This window comes from Triticum aestivum, chromosome 5B (genome assembly GCF_018294505.1).
Source record: "Triticum aestivum cultivar Chinese Spring chromosome 5B, IWGSC CS RefSeq v2.1, whole genome shotgun sequence".
In the NCBI taxonomy this organism is placed as follows: domain Eukaryota; kingdom Viridiplantae; phylum Streptophyta; class Magnoliopsida; order Poales; family Poaceae; genus Triticum; species Triticum aestivum.
This window is the reverse complement of record NC_057807.1, coordinates 386,029,545-386,047,742: the sequence shown is the minus strand read 5'-3', so window position 1 is coordinate 386,047,742 and position 18,198 is coordinate 386,029,545. Positions and strand designations below refer to the sequence as shown.

The 18,198-nt window shown below is 51.5% G+C and overlaps 2 protein-coding genes across 2 annotated transcripts; one reads left to right on the top strand and one right to left on the bottom strand.

Annotated features, from left to right (window-relative positions):
• Nucleotides 1–5,097: 5,097 nt before the first annotated feature.
• Nucleotides 5,098–6,213, bottom strand: LOC123116188 (auxin-responsive protein SAUR36). Its single transcript, XM_044537186.1, has 2 exons — nucleotides 5,389–6,213; nucleotides 5,098–5,256 (listed from the first exon to the last, which is right to left on the bottom strand). The coding sequence occupies exons 1-2, from the start codon at nucleotides 5,885–5,887 to the stop codon at nucleotides 5,198–5,200; spliced, it is 558 nt and encodes a 185-aa protein (XP_044393121.1). The 5' UTR covers nucleotides 5,888–6,213; the 3' UTR covers nucleotides 5,098–5,197.
• A 4,127-nt stretch (nucleotides 6,214–10,340) lies between these two features.
• On the top strand, nucleotides 10,341–10,879 carry LOC123116187 (uncharacterized). Its single transcript, XM_044537185.1, has one exon. It carries the CDS (start codon nucleotides 10,400–10,402, stop codon nucleotides 10,754–10,756), a length of 357 nt encoding a protein of 118 aa, XP_044393120.1. The 5' UTR covers nucleotides 10,341–10,399; the 3' UTR covers nucleotides 10,757–10,879.
• The last annotated feature ends 7,319 nt before the right edge of the window (nucleotides 10,880–18,198 follow it).

The following is an 18,198-nucleotide window of genomic DNA, read 5'->3' as shown; positions in this document are numbered from 1 at the left end:
ACCCACATGATTTAAATGAGTGGAGGGAACCGGTCCTCCGTAAGTAAGAGGTGGTTCAACATGGGCAAAGATGCCGCTACCATTTCTACCACTAGATAAAAGAACTCTATCACTAGAAGCTCCCCCCTTATCAGAGTTGGCATCCGCCACCTTGTTAGTGGGAGCAGCCACTTCGAAAGGTGCGATGGATAATTTAAGACCATCAAGGAACTCTTTGAGCATGCCTTTGACCTCGGTCGTCATGGAGGTTTTCAATGTGTCCAAAGCCACATTGAATTCCTCATGTGAGACCGGGGATCCCCCATCGGTCGTAAACGAAGAAGGATTCACACCGGGGTGCTCCTCCTCACTGTCTATGGTGTCAACCATACTCTTAGGATGTAAAGCCCTTAATGAAGAGACGAGGCTCTGATACCAATTGAAAGGATCGATATAGTTTACTAGAGGGGGGTGAATAGACAACTAACAATTTTTAGCTTTTCTTTGCCAAATTAAACTTTGCATCAAAGTAGGTTGTCTAGATATGTAATTAGTTGAGCAACCTATATGATGCAACAACAATAACCACACAAGCAATCAAGGGATATAACACAATATAGCTTGCACAAGTAAAGGTGAGAGATAACCAAAAGTGAACCGATGGAGACGAGGATGTGTTACCGAAGTTCCTTCCTTTTGAGGGGAAGTACGTCTCTGTTGGAGTGGTGTGGAGGCACAATGCTCCCCAAGAATCCACTAGGGCCACCATATTCTCCTCACGCCCTCACACAATGCGAGATGTTGTGATTCCACTATTGGTGCCCTTGGAGGCGGCGATCGAACCTTTACAAACAAGGTTGGGGCAATCTCCACAACTGAATTGGAGGCTCCCAACGACACCACAAAGCTCCACCACAATGGACTATGCCTCCGCGGTGACCTAAATTGTCTAGGGTGCTCAAACACCCAAGATTAACAAGATCCGCAAGGGATTAGTGGAGGGAATCAAATTTCTCTTGGTGGAAGTGTAGATCAAGGCCTTCTCAACCAATCCCTAGAGAATCAACAAGTTTGATTGGCTAGGGAGAGAGATCGGGCGAAAATGGATCTTAGAGCATGAATGGAGCTTAGAGATGGAAGAGGTAGTCAACTCATAGAAGAAGACACCCCTTTTATAGTCAAGGGACAAATCCAACCGTTATCCACTTAACTAGCCCGCAACATGCGGTACTACCGCACCAGCCGAGCGGTACTACCGCAAGGCATCGCGGTACTACCGCGAGGGGGTGCGATACTACCGCACCCACGACAGACACCAGAGGAGGCCCTTTTGCATTGACGCTGCGAGCGGTAGAACCGCCGGAGCGGTACTACCATGCGCCCTTATGGTACTACCGCAAGGCAGGGCTTGACTGGGCTGGGAAGGCACGGATGAATAAAATTACATCCGTGTCTACTTCCGCTGAGGTTAGATCAGTGCAAAAGTCCGACACGGTACTACCGCATAGGGCGTGGATGTAAAAAATTACATTTGCCCCTACTTCCGTGCGAGAGCAGTACTGGGCCAGAGGTCACGGTACTACTGCGACCGCGGAGAGGTACTACCGCAAGGAGGTGCAGTACTACCGCGTCCCCGCACGGTACTACCGTGAGCATCTGCGGTACTACCACTCCCTTGAGCAGTAGTACCATAGGCCACATCACACTACCACTTGGAGTCGTTCGTTTTGCAAAGACGCGGATAACAGATCGGAGCTCCAAAGAGGCAAGGGGAAAGGAGGTGTAAAGGAACAGATGTGTATGTGATATTCCACCCTAACCTTTGAAAAACGGACCCCCTCTTAATAGTATGGCTTGCCTACGACTCAAATCCACCAAAAGGAATAATAGAAAAATGTCGTCTTCACTAGGCTTCGAGGGGCATCGAATCGTCTTGTGCCTAAACATGAGATATCTGAAATGCTCAACGCACACGATTAGTCAAAACCACATAGGGTGAAATATGCCCTTACACCATGTAATCAAGTTAGTTTTGTTAGGGTTTGATCCCTAGTATCCATTATGTTCTAAGATTGATGTTGCTATGACTTTGCCATGCTTAATACTTGTCACTAGGGCCCGAGTGCCATGATTTCAGATCTGAACCTATTATGTTTTCATGAATATATGTGAGTTCTTGATCCTATCTTGCAAGTCAATAGTCACCTACTATGTGTTATGATCCGGCAACCCCGAAGTGACAATAATCGGGACCACTCCGGTGATGACCGTAGTTTGAGGAGTTCATGTATTCACTAAGTGCTAATGTTTTGGTCCGGTACTCTATTAAAAGGAGGCCTTAATATCCCTTAGTTTCCAACAGGACCCCGCTGCCACGAGAGGGTAGGACAAAAGATGTCATGCAAGTTCTTTTCCATAAGCACGTATGACTATATTCGAAATACATGCCTACATTACATTGATAAACTGGAGCTAGTTCTGTGTCACCCTATGTTATAACTGTTGCATGAGGAATTGCATCTGACATAATTATCCATCATTGATCCATTGCCTACGAGCTTTTCACATATTGATCTTTACTTAGTTACTTCTTCGTTGTCACTGTTACAATTACTACAAAACCGCTACTATTACTTTTGCCACTGTTACCGTCACCTCCATACTACTTTGCTACTAAATATTTTGCTGCAGATATTAAGTCTTTTAAGTGTGGTTAAATTGACAACTCAGCTGCTAATACTTGAGAATACTCTTTGGCTCCCCTTGTGTCGAATTAATAAATTTGGGTTGAATACTCTATCCTCGAAAACTCTTGCGATCCCCTATACTTGTGGGTTATCACTCCTCTCTCTCTCTCCTATTTTCCTCACAGGCCCACCATGTGAATGGCCTCTCTCCTGCAGCTCCAGGCCACGCCGGGAACCCGTCGCCCTCGTTCGTGTCGCCGTAGCCGAAGGCCACGCCGGGGAGCTCCGTCTTGGCCAGCGTGAAGGACTCGGCAGCCAGGAAGCCCTGCGTGGATGAGGAGTGCGGCCGGCGACGCTGTGGGCGGGCACTAGCGGCGAGGCCTGCCATGGGCGGCCCCGGCACCAGGCGCACCGGCCCCGAGCGTGGCGACCACAGGCGACCCCAAGCGCGTAGGCCACGGGCGGCCCTGGCACCGGGCGCGCCGGCCACGGGCGGCCCCGACACCGGGCGTGGCGGCCACGTGCGGCCCCGGCCACGAGCCACACACGACTAGCGGCGGCAAGCGTGAGCTGTGGCGAGCGCGGCGGCCAGGGCGGGAGGCCGGGCGGCGCGTGGGGCGGCCGGGCGGCAGCGCGCTCTTTGCTTCCTCCCCACCTCCTCGCCGCCAGGACGACCTTCAGGATGCTGCCCAGGAGGGAGCCAGAGAAGAAGCAACCGTCCGACACCTGGTCGCCGTTCTCGGCGAGCGCGAGGCTCTCGCTCGCGCTCCCGCAGCTCCAGGAGGCGACCGGCGAGGGCGGCTTCGGTGGGCGGACGGGCGCGCCGTGGCTGTGAAGCGGCTGGCGGCAAGGGTGGACTCGATGCCCAACGGTGTGTGCACGGGGGGCTGAGCCGGGGGCTTGGCGAGGGTGGCACGGCTCTGGGTGCGCGTGAAGCGCTTGGTGAGGTCCTGCGAGATTTGCTTGGCGCGGGACACCCCGGCCTTGAGCTCCTGCGAGAACTGCAGCAGCTGGTCCAACGAGGTCTGTCGGATCGCCGGCGACCGTGAAGGCCCCGCCCTGGGCGGCGGCGGCGGCTCCGGGCTCCACCCCATCACCGACGGCGAGGCCCCCGACGAGCCGGGGACCGAGGCCGCAGCGGCCGGCTCAATGTTGCGCACCACAATGGTGTCGTCCTCCTGCAGGTCGAGCGTGACCTCGACGAGCTCCTCGCCGTCGTTGACCCGGCCGTCTCGTTGCTGCCTGCCATGCCTCCTCGCTGGGCCCGCGCGCCCTCGTCATGCCTCCTGGCCGCCCGCGCTCGTCGACCAGGTCGCGATGGTGCCGGCTGGGTAGGGGGACGATTGGAATTTTTCCTCCCAGTGCAAATATTCGACCGGGGCAACCCCAGGAGGCCGAAAAAACGCCTCTTAAGGGGCACAACGGCTGAAGATGCTCTTAGGACGTCGATGTCGTGAGTGAACAATATCCGGGAGAGAAGATCGCTTTGGGCGTAAGCCTCTAGCGTGGGAAATGGGGTGCCCGGACACGCTATTAACAAGCAAATGTGTCGATGTCGTGGAGAGGAGGATGGAGATCCACTCGCGTCAGCGAGGGCCAAACCAAGGTGGCTTAGAATATGAAGAAGGAACAGCCATGAGACTGAGTTGAACGCTCGGGCAATGTCAATCTTGAGCATCATGCGTGAGACTTTCAGGTTGTGAATGAGACGCGCTGTGTGCTTCACGAGCTAAAAGTTGTCATGGATGCTGCGTCCAGCGGTGAACGCGCTCTGGTTCGCGGACACCGTGTCACCAAGCCGAGAGGCAAGCCGAAGGGAGAGGGCTTTGAAAAAAAAAAAAAGCTTCGCGCCGAAATGGATGGGCTGATCGGACGGTAGTCAAACAAAGATTCAGCATCCGCACTCTTGGGCAGCAATTGAACGCTCAACCTGATGAGGCACTGCAGGGCAGGACATTTTTCTGTTCCAAAACAAAACTGAAAACTGGGGGCATTTTATCAGATGTCAAACGGACGGGAAGTAACCAAATGCGCATCATTTCTGTATCAAAATTCAGAAGGAGGGGGACGGGATGGCGAGACGCTGGCTGACAAGCGACAGTGGAATTGGGACGGTTGATACGTTAAATAAGTGACAGGCAGGGGACATGCGTATCTGTTTTCCCGTCGGTCATAGCGAGAGGCATGTTAATGAACCGGGCGATAAATCAAAAGAGGAAACCAGAACACATGGAGAAGCTTGCCAACGGCAGAAAACTACAGCCATCAAAGCCCAGCAGATGGAGGCTGCAGATCGAGCGGAATGCGCTCTAGCAGCCTCCATATAGCTCACGCGCTGGGTGCCTGACGAACAGATCAGGCGATCCCAGCATAGCCAGAAGAATTGCCATTACAAACTACTAGTAACATAGTACTAGTAGATCAGAACCACTTACACCCAAACTAACTTGACGGATCAATTTAATTCTTGATCGTATATTTAGGTCTTTCCTTGGAAAAAGAGACAGAAATTACATCATTACAGACACTATCTACGAAACATGACGAATTGACGACGCTGGCTCTAGCACACTGCGCAGGTTCGCTTCTTCTGAGAATAAAACGCAAACGAACATAATTTAGAACATTGTTACAGATGAATCCATCACACAGTTAAATGATCCATCCTGTGCTACTGTAGTATGCGAGCGTCTCGGGAGCTAGTCGACGACGGGCAACATACCGTCGACGTCGACGTCGTCGGCGGCGAGGCCCTTGTCGTGGCGCTCGACGCACTGGAGGATGTACTTGAAGGCCTCGGTCTCGCAGGGGATGGCCAGCGCGCCCTCGTGCCGGAACCCGAACTCCTCCTCGGCCTTCTCCAGGAGGAGCCGGAAGACGGGGTGCCCCAGATAGCTGGTCGGGATCACGAACCGCCGCTGCTCCGGCCCCACGTACACCGGGCAGTACCCCCTGGGCACGTCCGGCGCCGCCTCCGGGCTGTGGCAGCCCTCGTCGTCCGAGTCCACCGTCACCGTCCTCGTCAGCCGCCGCAGCACGAACGGCGGGATCGACGGCGGCGCACCTCCCGCTCCCGCCCCCGCCCCCGCCGCCGGCGCGTGCGTCTCCTCCTCCTCCTCGCCGTCGTCGGCGTCGCCCCTGGCACCGAGCGCCCACTTGTGCAGCAGCTCCCGCAGGCGCACGATCGTCGTCGTGGCCGCCTTCGCGCCGTCGTCGCCCATCACGTACGTTCCTACTTATTACACACACACGGCACCGTACACCGCTAGTGAGGGACTTCTTGGATCTTGAGAGGCTGAGAATGGATGCTGGCTGGGAGCTGGAAGAATAAACGAGGGGGTGGCATGCACCGATTATATAATCAGGTCGCAGCCCTACCGCCGGACGCGCAGGAGGTAACATGGCGCCATGGCGGCATCCAGAGAGAGAAGAAAAATAAAAGATTCCATTCCCGATTATTCTCATTGAGTTAACTTTGATCCAGCCATTAGGCCAGCTTGCTCAGACTTCTTTGGTGGCAAAGGCAGGGGAAGCTTGTGTTGGGCTTGCAAGCTAAGCAGGAATATTAAATTAGCTTAGATGGTGTGCCAAGTAAACCAAGTAGTGAGGAAATGGGATTTTTGGTTCTAGTTTTGTACGCTACATACTCTTTTCTTCTGCATCGTGCGCAGCAAATGCGCGCTGGCTAGGTGTAGATATTTTTAAATATCAGGCCTGAATTTCTGAAAGAAAGAAAAAAGTCAACTGCCGGTTACTTGAAGGTCTTGCTTAGCGAAGCGAGGCGTACCGCGCAAGAATACAGTACGGTGTGTTTGATCCATCTATCTATTAGGCCAGCAAGTAGGGCAAATTAACTTCTGAATTTTGGGACTCTACGTTCCCTGATTTTATTTCCTATTCCCTTATAAATGACCTTTCGATTATCTGAGAAATAAAATCTTGATGCTTTCAAAAAAAAACTTGCATTGGTTTGCCGGCTGAGTATGAATAGCGAAGTAGTACCAAAGTTGGATTATTCCTCCTCCTCAACTCCTTCCCTCCCCCCTCGGTGGCTAGGCCAAACTCTCCCCTCCAGATTTTGCCGGTGAGTCCGTGGATTTTCCTCTCCTCTCCCTGCCACCCCGGCGGTCGATGGCAGGGAGGGGGATCCCGGTGCCTGGTTAGTAGTTTAGGTTAGAGTTTTTCAATCCTGGCAGGTGCGGTGCTTGAATAGATGCGACACTTTTTCTTCTTCGAGTTTGTCTTCTAGGCTCCGATCGTCCTCGAGTTCGTCCTTCTGGACTTACTCAAGGGAGCTCCGGCGCAGATTCATGTCGTCTTCTTAGGACGGTGAGGTTAGAGTTTCTCATCGTGTGGCGAGATATGGTGTCAAGTGCTTCAAATCTATTGAAGGGTTCAATGGCAACGACTGCAACTCTAAGACGATGGTCCTTAGGGGCACATGCACGAAGACTTTTCAGATGCCATCAACAAAATCAAGCCGGCTCCGGTAGGGAAGCAGCGACATCGGCAGCTTGTTCTGGTGCCGGTAGTGGTCATTCGGTGGTCTCAGAATTTCAATGTGATTTTTATTATGTTTGAGGTTTTTCTTGTACTTTCCATGAACTTTGATAATAGAGTTGCATCATTTTCGAAAAAATAATTACTAAGTTGGATTAATTTGTTTATTATGAAAAGGAGGTTTAACCTACCCTCGACCTCTAAATTTGTTTTAACGGGGATTGAACTAGAATTCAAATTCCAATTAATGCACTTTATGCTTTCTTCTGCACTGGGGGTAACAAATGACAGTTGCATTTAGTAATATCGATCCAGTCTATCTATGACTATTAAAGAAAAGGCATAAATCCTGACTTCAAATTAATGAAGCCACCAACCGGCTAGGGGACACAATGGCGTTGCATACGTACACGGATACAGAGTTAATACAAGAAAGAAATGAAAGCGGCTAGAACAAAGATGCTAACTAGAGAAGGACACACACATCTGCCATAGATGAAAGCAACAGGATCAAGTCGAAGATGAACTCCATGCCGAAGAGGATCAGAACGTGCAGAGGTCATAGAGATGCGCCAGACGGAGGGTGAGAGGAACACCGTCACATGGATGAGCACCGTCGCAAAAGCCAGGGCATTCAAGTTAGGGAAGGACGAGAGACCACAATCTCTCCTCACACACTGCCGGAGGGAGACCTTATCTCCACTTGCCCCAACACTGGAGCACCATCACCGGCCAGCAACCCCACAACGTCGCCGGACAGCGAACCACAACAACAGGAGTGGGAAGGCGACCTCAAACCCACCACCATTGACATCGAGCATGAAACACACAACTGCCAGTGCAAACTACTCAAAGCACATCCACAGCCCTCTCCCAACCCAAGGCGGCGACTTCAAGGGAGCGCTACCGCTGGCCAGCCGCACGTGGCCAGGGTTTTCACCCGGGATAATGGGAAGGCTGACATGGAGGAAAGAGGGAATCGAACGCCCCCTCAAGAGGGAAACACAGAGCCGGAGCCACCGTCGGTGTCGAGGTCAACGGGAGGTCGGCTAGGGCTTTCCCCCTCCTTGGTCTTCCCCCACCATGCCCATAGGCTAGCCCGAACATGGGACCCGGAGACGGTCGGATCTGCAGCCGACGAGGACGGATGAGGCCGAGACGAGGCGCCAAGATCCAGATCTGGCGCAGCCATCGGAGCAGACCACGCGATCGAGAGGGCCAGCCAACACCTGCAGCGGCACCCGCCGGACTAGCTCGACGCCGCCTTCGCACCCAGGGCCGCAGGGCTCCCCAAGTGGCGGCGGGGGAGGGGAAGGAGTGAGCGAGAGGGCCTGCAGGGGCTCACACTATCTATGATTACACGAGAACATGCGTACATTGCATGATTGTTCGATGGATGCCAGGTTAGAGCATGATTACAGATTACGCCGGTGTACCTCTGATCTGTCCCGTGGAGGAAGTAGAGTAAAATATATACCGGACATGTACATACGCCCATTTTCTTTGTGATCGAGTTCCCCCTTTTCTGTGACCCGACACGCCCCTGCACAGACATCTCGATCAGGACAATTCTTAAGCGCTAAACAATAACTAATGACTCGGTGGCAGAGCAGTACCTTTGCGTACGTGTCCAAACTTTTCATTCATGCAGTGCATCTGAACAAGGGAAAATGTATTCTGCTCCAGATTGTTTAACGAACCACACACCGTTAACACATCCTCACTCTCAGCCTTTAAATACTCAGCTAGCCTCGTGGTTACGTAATAAAAAGGAAACTTACTCCATGTCACTTTGCTTGATCCGATTTATAATTTCTATATACGACTCACATACGTGGCCTGAGCCTCTGTACGTACTGTACGTTAGCACAGATCAATCATGCTAGACAGTGGATTCTCAGATAAGGCCAGCGGCATCGCTTTTTTTTTTTTAGACAAGCCAGCGGCATCGCTTGGAAAGCCGGTCTCGGCAACGTGCAGGCACATGACCACTGAGTACCGACGGGCCAACTAGCCCAGCCCACCCCACTCCACACGGGAAGCGCACGCAAAAGCGCGCGGCGCGCTTCCGGCTTCTCCAAGGTACCGCACGAGACATCGCCATGTTGCATGCATGCATGCAGTGACGCGCAAAGCTCATCTAACAAATTGGGTACGGGAAAAGCCATGGTGCCATGTGACCTGCACTACACAGGTCGGTGGCAGCTTCTTCTTAACTGCGGGTAGTTAAAATTTTCTCTATTCATGCTTCGTTTGTGGTGAATGGTTCGCCGGTGCGGTTCGGCCGGCCGGGGGCGTTTAGCGTGTTCCCGTGTTTCGTCCGGGATGGGCGCCGGGCCTGTGGCATTAAACCTCTGCTGTTTTTATAGGGCGTGTGTGTGTCCCATAGCCATATGATTGCACGGCACAGGGATTGGATTCCTTCCGGCAGCTGGATGCATGATGGTTTTTTGGTTAGTCTGGTGTCGTATCTTGTAGCTAGGCTAGCTTGTTTAAGAGCTAGCCGTGTGGTACGTCGAAAAGAAAACAGATCACCGACGCGCAGAGTGAGCTAAGCTAGTTCGGGTGCTTCCAATTCCATCATGACTTTGAGGGTGGAATAATGTTGCCCCTAGTTTAGTCATGCGCCCATACTGGAGTGGCCGGTACTACATGTGCACAGCTGTAGTACCTACGAAGTTCTTAAAGGATTGCTGCCCTCTTTATAATAAAAAAATAGTCCTTTTTTTTGCAAAGCTCTTTCTTTTTAGCAGAAAAAATAATCTTGAGAGTTTTTCCCCCGCAAAGACAACTCTTAAGAATTGAAGGGGTAAAATTTAATATACGTTGGCCCATGAAGAACTTTCTTTCAGGTTCTGGAGACTTTTTCTAGACGCTAAACCGGCCCAAATAAAGCCTGTAGGAGCTATTCATTAGGCCTGGCCCAATATGCACTTCTGAAAGTTCGTGACATTCCGTGTAGTCTGGAGCATCGGGAGAAAAACCGTGTGGGGCATGGAAGCATAACTGTCACCGCCTGCGCGTGGATACAAACGTTTCTACGAAGAAATAAAAAACGCGTAGATACAAACTCCGGTGCAGCTTACGGATCAGCAAACGCGCGTTGCTGATTCGAAACTAAGAAACGAAGGAGACAACCGCACGTCGCTGAACCATAAGTTCATGGCCAGCCATTCTATTTGCGGCACATCAGTCACAGCTCGCAAGAACCTGAATTCCAAGTGGTATCAAACATGTCCCGGCCATTCCCTCCACTGTTCGTCCTACTGGTCCTGCTGCTGCTAGCATCGACCTCGTCGCCGGCCACCGCCACGGCAAAGATCGCGGAGGCGCCGTCCGCCGTTGGCTGCAGCCGGAGCGCGGAGGCAGCGTCGCGGGTGGTGGCGGAGAGCTGCACGGACGACATCGTCAGGTCCTTCTTCGGCGTGCGCGGCAGCGACGTCTGCTGCCGCGCGCTGGAGACGGCCGGCGCTGGGTGCTACCGCGCGGTGTTCTCCGGCTCCCCGTTCGCCGATATCTACCCGACCATCCTCGGTAACGTCTGCGGCCTCGCCGTGGCTCCCAGCCCCGGGGAACGGTCGTACTACTAGTCTGTTTGTTGTAACCGAAGTTGACGAAAACGAGATATTATTATAAGATCATCTGAAGTAAAATCGGCTACGTGGTGTACAAAGTTCAGTTCCGTTCCTTAAAGAGGTTAATAATATGGTCAGAATTCAGAACACAAAGTTCAATTCAGTTCCTTAAAAAAGTTCAATCGGAGTACGTATGTAGACAATGTAGTAGGACGTATAAAATAGACATCTCCTCCATCACACGAGTCGCGGTCGCTGACTCACTGCAAGTGTACTTTTTCTACGTGAAAATGACAGCGTTATCGTCACGGAGAAAAAGAACGGGAAGACGCAGCGCCAGCACAAAAGCGTGCCAAAGATACATCCACTTCTCTCGCCACTGTCTAATGTCTGCTCCTTCTCTCGCCACAGCCTGCTCTTAAAGGGAAAGGTTTAGTTTCCATCGACGAAAAGAAAGGAAAAGAAAAGATCCTAGCTGGTTTTAAAGATGAACAAATCTAATTCCTTAGTTACTGCTATGAAAATGACCAGTGAATAATGGATCGAGGGATAAAGAAAAGGGTGAAAAGCAATATCCCTGAATCCTAAGCTGTCGGTACATGGTCGAACTCAGTACTTCTCTTTCCCTAGTTTTTGGATAATGCTGACTTTGCCGGAACCCTTGCCTAATCCGAACGAGATTGATGTTACTTCCTTCAGTGCTGATCAAGTCATGTGGAGCAGTGAAAAATGAACAAATCTGGCCATTTTTTGAAACTTTAACATAAAATGGACCTAATTAATTTTTTTTAAATGATCCACTTTTGCGTGACGCTCATGGTTAAGACGTTGTGATAGATAGCATGACGCCCTACCCGTGTCGCCATGCTAGGGTCCATTTGCATGACGCCCGGGTCAGGGCGCCCAAACCAGGGGGCGAGACAACATGACACCCAAACCAAGGGGAACGAGTTTCCTCCGGGAACACATGTAGATTCAGAAATCTAGTGGTGACTATCTACTTCCTCCGTCACATAATATGATGGCATATCGAAAACACTTTTATATTATGGGACGAAGGGTGTATTTATCAATATAATAACCGTACCTTTCTCTCTTTTCTGACTTCGGTGGTGGAGAGCAATCAATCAATTTAAAAACTCTCGGCTCCGGTTTGCACTATATTTCCACGCATGCCCACTCGGGAAAGAAGTACTACTCGGGTAATATTTCCAGAGGAGTTGCAAACGGATCTGCCGGTTCACCAAGCCAAGGACTATTTGATTTGCATGATTTAAGAAACGCATGAATAGAAAAAGAAAATTAGGATTGATTCTCAACAAAAAAGGATTGGAGTGCATCTAGTGAAAACCAATACTCCTAGACTCTATCCAACATGTATGATTGGATACTCAAATTTCTATAGAATGTCATGTAAGAACCCTTAGAAAAAAATCATGAAAAATTCAGTCATACAAATCAACGATTGTATTCCTAAAGATTCTAATACTCTAAAATTCATACGAAAATCCTTTGAATCAAAGGAACCTAAACAAAATCTTCGTGACGGATGAGCCTCTAAGTTGTTCCGCCTCACCTTCGTTAGCACTATCTTCTCCATGTCATTGGGGCACCTCCAAGGTGCACCCGCAAACCTCCCGCATCCGTCTGGATCGAGGAAGTCATCCAACGCGGGCCTGTATAATTCCGAGGAGCGGTCTAGACGCGATTTCTTCCATAAACCAGAGACAAACATGGGGCGCTTTGCGGGAGTCCGGACCGATCCCACGCCCGCTTCTGACCCACCAAAACCCCTCCTCCCTCGCCCGCGTGCGTTCTCGCCCGACATCAGTTGCCTGCATTCATGCCGCTGTAGAGCGCGCCGCTAAACATTGAAGATGGCTCAGGGCGGACGCGACCTCTCATTTGCCTCCGCCATTGAAGCGACGTGCCGGCCGAGAGCGCCGCCCGCTATGTGTCTCCGGTGTCTGTGCATGTTCAATGCCGGAGACGCGTGACTGGACGGGATGGGACGGATATCTACCAAGCATGTTCAATGTCGTTGTCCGTCCGTATGCCGCCATTAAGCAGGCTCGCTCGCCGAGAAACCCACTTCGGCGACGCGCATTAACGCACCCGTATGCCTCGCCTTACTGGAATCCGCTATATAAGGGCGGCCACACCTGGCTAACTCCACACCACAACACAAACCCCTCCTATCCTCCTTCCTTGCACTGCATCTGTCATGACTGCAGGCGGCGAAGCTCTGTGGGAGAGCATTTTCAAGGAGATGAAGCACGCCGTGACCGCCCTTGCCGCTGCCTGGCAGAGCCGCTGTGCCAGGCGGATCGAGGCCGGCTTGCCGACCAGCTCGCTTGAGGTCTCCGACGACGAGGATGACACCACGATGGACTCCGACGACACCGCCCCCGCTCCCGCGCCTCCTGTGCACATCAGCTTCACCTTTGAGCAAGCGCATCGCTCTACAACGCCGTCATTGCGGAGGTGCAACCTGCATCGGCGCCTTTGTCGGTGTTCCAGCAGGCACAGGAGGAACAACGGTACAACCCGTTCCTCCTGGAGCAGTACCGGCTGGCGAAGGGCCAGATCTACGGCGAGTGGGCGAGCGAGGAGGCCGTGGCGGCCATGGCCGTGGTGAACCCCAACTTTGTCGTGGAGCAGCATGGCATGTACGATGCCGTCCGCGCTCAAGCCACCGCTCGCCAGGAAGCAGCTGCCACAGAGGCACAACTGCAGGCGATCTTGGAGGAGAACAATGCTAGCTGCGTCGCCGACGAACCATCATGCGGCCCGTTGGGACGATGATAGCGTGGGCGCTACCATTTACATCGTGGACCTCACGTCCACCGGTGATGGCAGGTTGCTAACTCCTCCAACCATGAGTAGGCCACAGGAGGTGGCAATGCCTTGGGACCCATGTGGGTCAGTCCGTCCCCCGTGTTCTACTCTTCCTCGTCGGAGACCGCACCTTCATTTCATTGGCCTTATTGTCGGTGGTCATGAAGACGGCGGATGGACGATGACACGGGTTTGGACACCGGGCACAACCGCTGTAGGATAGGTTTAAGGTCGGGTCATTTTTTGTTGTAGATGTTCGAAATGTAAAGAAAATCCGCCGTGTTTGTATGAAATCCGGTCGAGTTTGCATGAATTTCATTCGGTTTGTGAAAAAAGAGTTTGAATATATGTGGCTAGCGCTGGATGGCGGCATCCCATATCTGTGTTTGCAGACTGGTCCCCCTGTTCGCGGACGAATGCGGGAGAAAATTTACGGGTTGCCGTTGAAGATACCCTTAGGCCCCGCCTTCACTAGTGTCGTGGTCTCTATATCATCAACATCTTTGGGTTGACTCAAGCATCACCTTCGCCTCACACTGTTGCCTCTGAGTCATTGCTGGTCATTGGACGTAAAGAATAGCCTTTGGGTCGTTGCTAGTCGTGACTTAGTGAACAAAGAATATTAGAGCATCTACAGCCGGGTGCCTCAAACCCGTCTCACTGGGACTGGTCAGTGATAGGTCACAAAAAAGCGACCTAGACGGACGTCTCAAATAGGCCTCATACGCCTGGGCTGACTGCCCTCTCATATCCGTCTCAAATATGCGGCGGATATAGGGAGGCCAAGGTGCGTCCGCCATGTCGGACTGACGATGGGGTCCCACAGAAAACCACTCAAAAACCCGGCGGTCCAAAGCTCGTCTCCTATGTCAAACCGATGGCGTCGGGTGGCGTCGCTCCGACGAGCCGTCTACTACCTAGCCCAGCTATTTAAGCCGACCGCCAGCACAGAAATCCTACCGAACCATATTTCCCCCCAATCGTCCAACACCAATAGTAGCCATGCCCCCATGATGCTGGGTAAGGAGCTAGCCATATCTAACGCTGGAGCGCCGACTGCGGCTCCTTGAGCAGATCCAGACAAGGCGCGAAGCCCAGATCGCCATGGGGCTACCCCCAGATCTGAAGAGTACTTGGTGGTGGTGGAGGAGGAGGTTGACGAATAGGAGGCAGTTGAAATGAAGGAGGAGGAGGAGAAGAAGCCGTAGGAGGATGTTGGGGACGCTGGGGACGCGGATCTGCAGGCGATCCTCGATTCCCTCCGGTCGAAATCGGAGGCGAAGGCCAGATGCCTTAGTCAGCAGGAGACGGAGGCGGAGGCGGAGCACGCCGTGGAAGTCGACGAGATGCTCGCGTTTATGGATGAGGAGGAAGAAGAGGAGCCGGAGCCCTCCAACGCACCTATCTACCCGACGCCCGTCACCGAGGTGGTGGACATCTTCGACGATGAAGCGTAGTGGCTAGCGTCGCGTTGTACATAGGTTTATTTTGCACGATTTGTATGGATTTAAGGGTGAATATGAGAGACCCGAATGCAGAGGAGCAAATTTGAGGTCTGATCGGTCACAGTCCGGCTGTAGATGCTCTTAGAAAACAAGATAAGATTTTCCTAAGATTTTGTTCTATGAAAATAACCTCACTATCGTGGTCGCATAGATCACTCAGTGATGCGTGAAAAATATATAAACCAAATTGATTTTCATGCTAAATTGCCATAATTTAAACGAAAGGTGAGCGTTGTCACACCCCCTCTTAAAATTTAACAACTTTCAATGTGGATTAACACCGTGAGCATTGTTCGGAGTAGGTTCCATTAACAATATATTTTTGAAAGCCCGCAAGAATATATATTTTCAAATGGATCCTTTTACTTGTTTTTGTTATGGTTTAACATGCTCAACAGAAAATACGAGACCACCGTAAATTATTCATTTACGGGTGCAAAGGTTTCCGAACAATCTAGAATTGACATTGAAGGAACGATGATCGGGAGTTCGTACCATCCTATCAAATCTCTTTGATTTCCTGGACACTCTCCAAGAGCATAGGCCGCTAGCTAGGAGCCTAGGCAAAACCAATTGTATCATGTCATAGTTAGTTTTCTATGTTTTTCATACTATCTTGATTTATGTTGAATAATCTGTTAGTTTTCTATGTTCTTCATACTATCTTGATTTATGTTGAATAAATTAAAAAATTCCCATAAAATAAACAATAATAAAGTTCATTTTCATACAGGATTCTTGTCACTTCCCAGTTCCATGCATGGACCAAACAAAATTTTGGGCTCCATGAGCTTAATATATACTCCCTCCATCTAAAAAAATTGTCCCAACCTTGTCATATATCTAGCATATATTTATTGATGCTAGATATATGGACAAACTTTTTGGGATGGACGAGTACGTAGATAATTAAGGCTGGTCATAATGGGGAGTAAGTTAGACTAGTAACATACATATGTTACTAGTCCATATTACTACCTTTAGGCTGGTCATAGTGGGAGTAACATAGGTAGTAACTTAGATGCCACATAAGCAAAAAATGATGAGGTGGCAAGTAGTTAATGAGGAGAGAGGCAAATAGAGTAACATAATATGTTACCATCACATAGCGTTTTCCAATGCAAAATGAGTCTACAAAGTAATAAATAAAGACATCTATGTTACCACATATATGATACTACCCACTATGAAGGTAGTAACATAGACTAGTAACATGCATATGTTACTAGTCTAAGTTACTCTCCACTATGACCAGCCTTATAGTGAGAAGTGTCAAAGGTGTAGTAGTAACATACATGTCTTCATTTATTACTTTGTAGACTCATTTTGTATTGGGAACCGCTATGTGATAGTAACATATTATGCTACTCTATTTGTTTCTCTCCTCTTTAATTACATGACACATTATTTTTTTTTTGCTTATGTGGCATCTATATTACTACTTATGTTACTTTCACCATGACTAGCCTAACCATCCGCCTGGAGTTCTAGATTTTTCCACGCCCATGTGCCCAGCGTAGAAAATTCGTACTTTAGCCCCCCATCTCATCAGACCACTGGCTCGTCCGCATCCAAAGAATGATCAAAAGCGCCATTAGATTGTCCATAATCTTATCTGAACTGCGCTCGCAACAACACGTAGGCCCCACTACGTGGCGTGCCGAGGTTGGCTTTTACGCACTGGATCTTATCTGCTCCGTGGAAACAGACGACGATCTGGGTCCCATCCGCGGTGGGCCCGCCGGATCGAACGTCTCCCACTTCACAGTCGTTTTACCGGTCCGTCCGCGGACGGCTCGTTGCACGGATCGCAAGCCGGCCGTGGCTCGGCTCTGCTACGGCTCGGGTGACCATTCATCGGTAAGAAAGCTCTCCTTTTTTTTGCAATGGAAGGAAGAAACCCCAGAAATGCTACCGCGTGTTCTTGCATGCGCTTCGCATCCTGTAGGCGATAGGGGTCACACACACCAAGGGCTCCATCTCGCTTGGACTGTGCACCGGGACGAACCCTGGGCGGCTGGGCTCAAGGGGCCGGTCGGCGGAATGGCCTAAAATTCAATGCACAATACAAACGCAGAGTATGCACAATATTTGTTATCATCGTTTTTCCATTTCGATATAGTATGATCTGAGAGCATTTCCAGCCGTTCGCCCCCCAGGGGCTGGAAATAGCGCCGCCCTGAGACGAACCGGCGATAATTTCGGTGTGAGGGCGATCGGGTTTCCAGCCGCCGTCCCCAGGTCGCCCCAGTCGATGTTTTGTAAATATTTTTAAAAACATACTTGACCAAAATTCGGCAACATGACATAAATTCGGCGATATTTAGGCGTTCCACGGTCTTCTTGCATATTGAAAACATAAATGTACTAAAAGGAAAAAAAACAGCTGCTACCGCGCCTACATGCCGAAGAGCTTGCTGAAGGCGTCGTAGTCGCCGTCGTCCTCCTCCTCCTTCTCCTTCTTCACTCCGCGACCGTCCCTACTGGACCCCTGCCCGGGGTCGCCCTGGTGGACTGGTTTGACCGGCGGCGGCGCATCATCGTCACTGTCCTTGAGGACGATGACGCCTCCCTCGTCACGGCCATGGCGGCGAGCGGCGATCTCCTCTAGGGCGCGGCGCTGGCGCTTCATCTTCAGCCATGCACAATCCTCCCGCGCTCACTTCATGGCGGCCTCGTCGTCGAGTGCTGCCATGCCATCGTACTCGCTCTTCACGGCGGCGAGCCCCGGCTCCGTCTTCGGCTTGATGAGGCGAGAGGTAGGAGCCGAGAAGGCACGGCCGCCCTCGTTGATGACGAGGGCGGCGCTGCAGGTGTGCCGGCCGAGCGGCATTTCCACGGGCTCGGCCTTGACGCTGACGAGCGCCGGCGACCCGGAGGAGTAGGAGGAGGAACGGGAAGAGGAGGAGGAGGACCCGCCCAACATGCGCCTCGGCAGCCATGGGCCGCCACTCCGTCAGGGGGCCGGGGCCGCCGGGTACTCGAGCGGCGGATCGTTGCTACCCTCGAGGTACTCGAGAATGACGTGGAGCGTGCGGTCGGGGGCGCCCTACCACAGGCGGCGGTCGTCGCTGTTGTTGCGTCCCCTTACCACCAACGCGTTGTTGGTGGAGG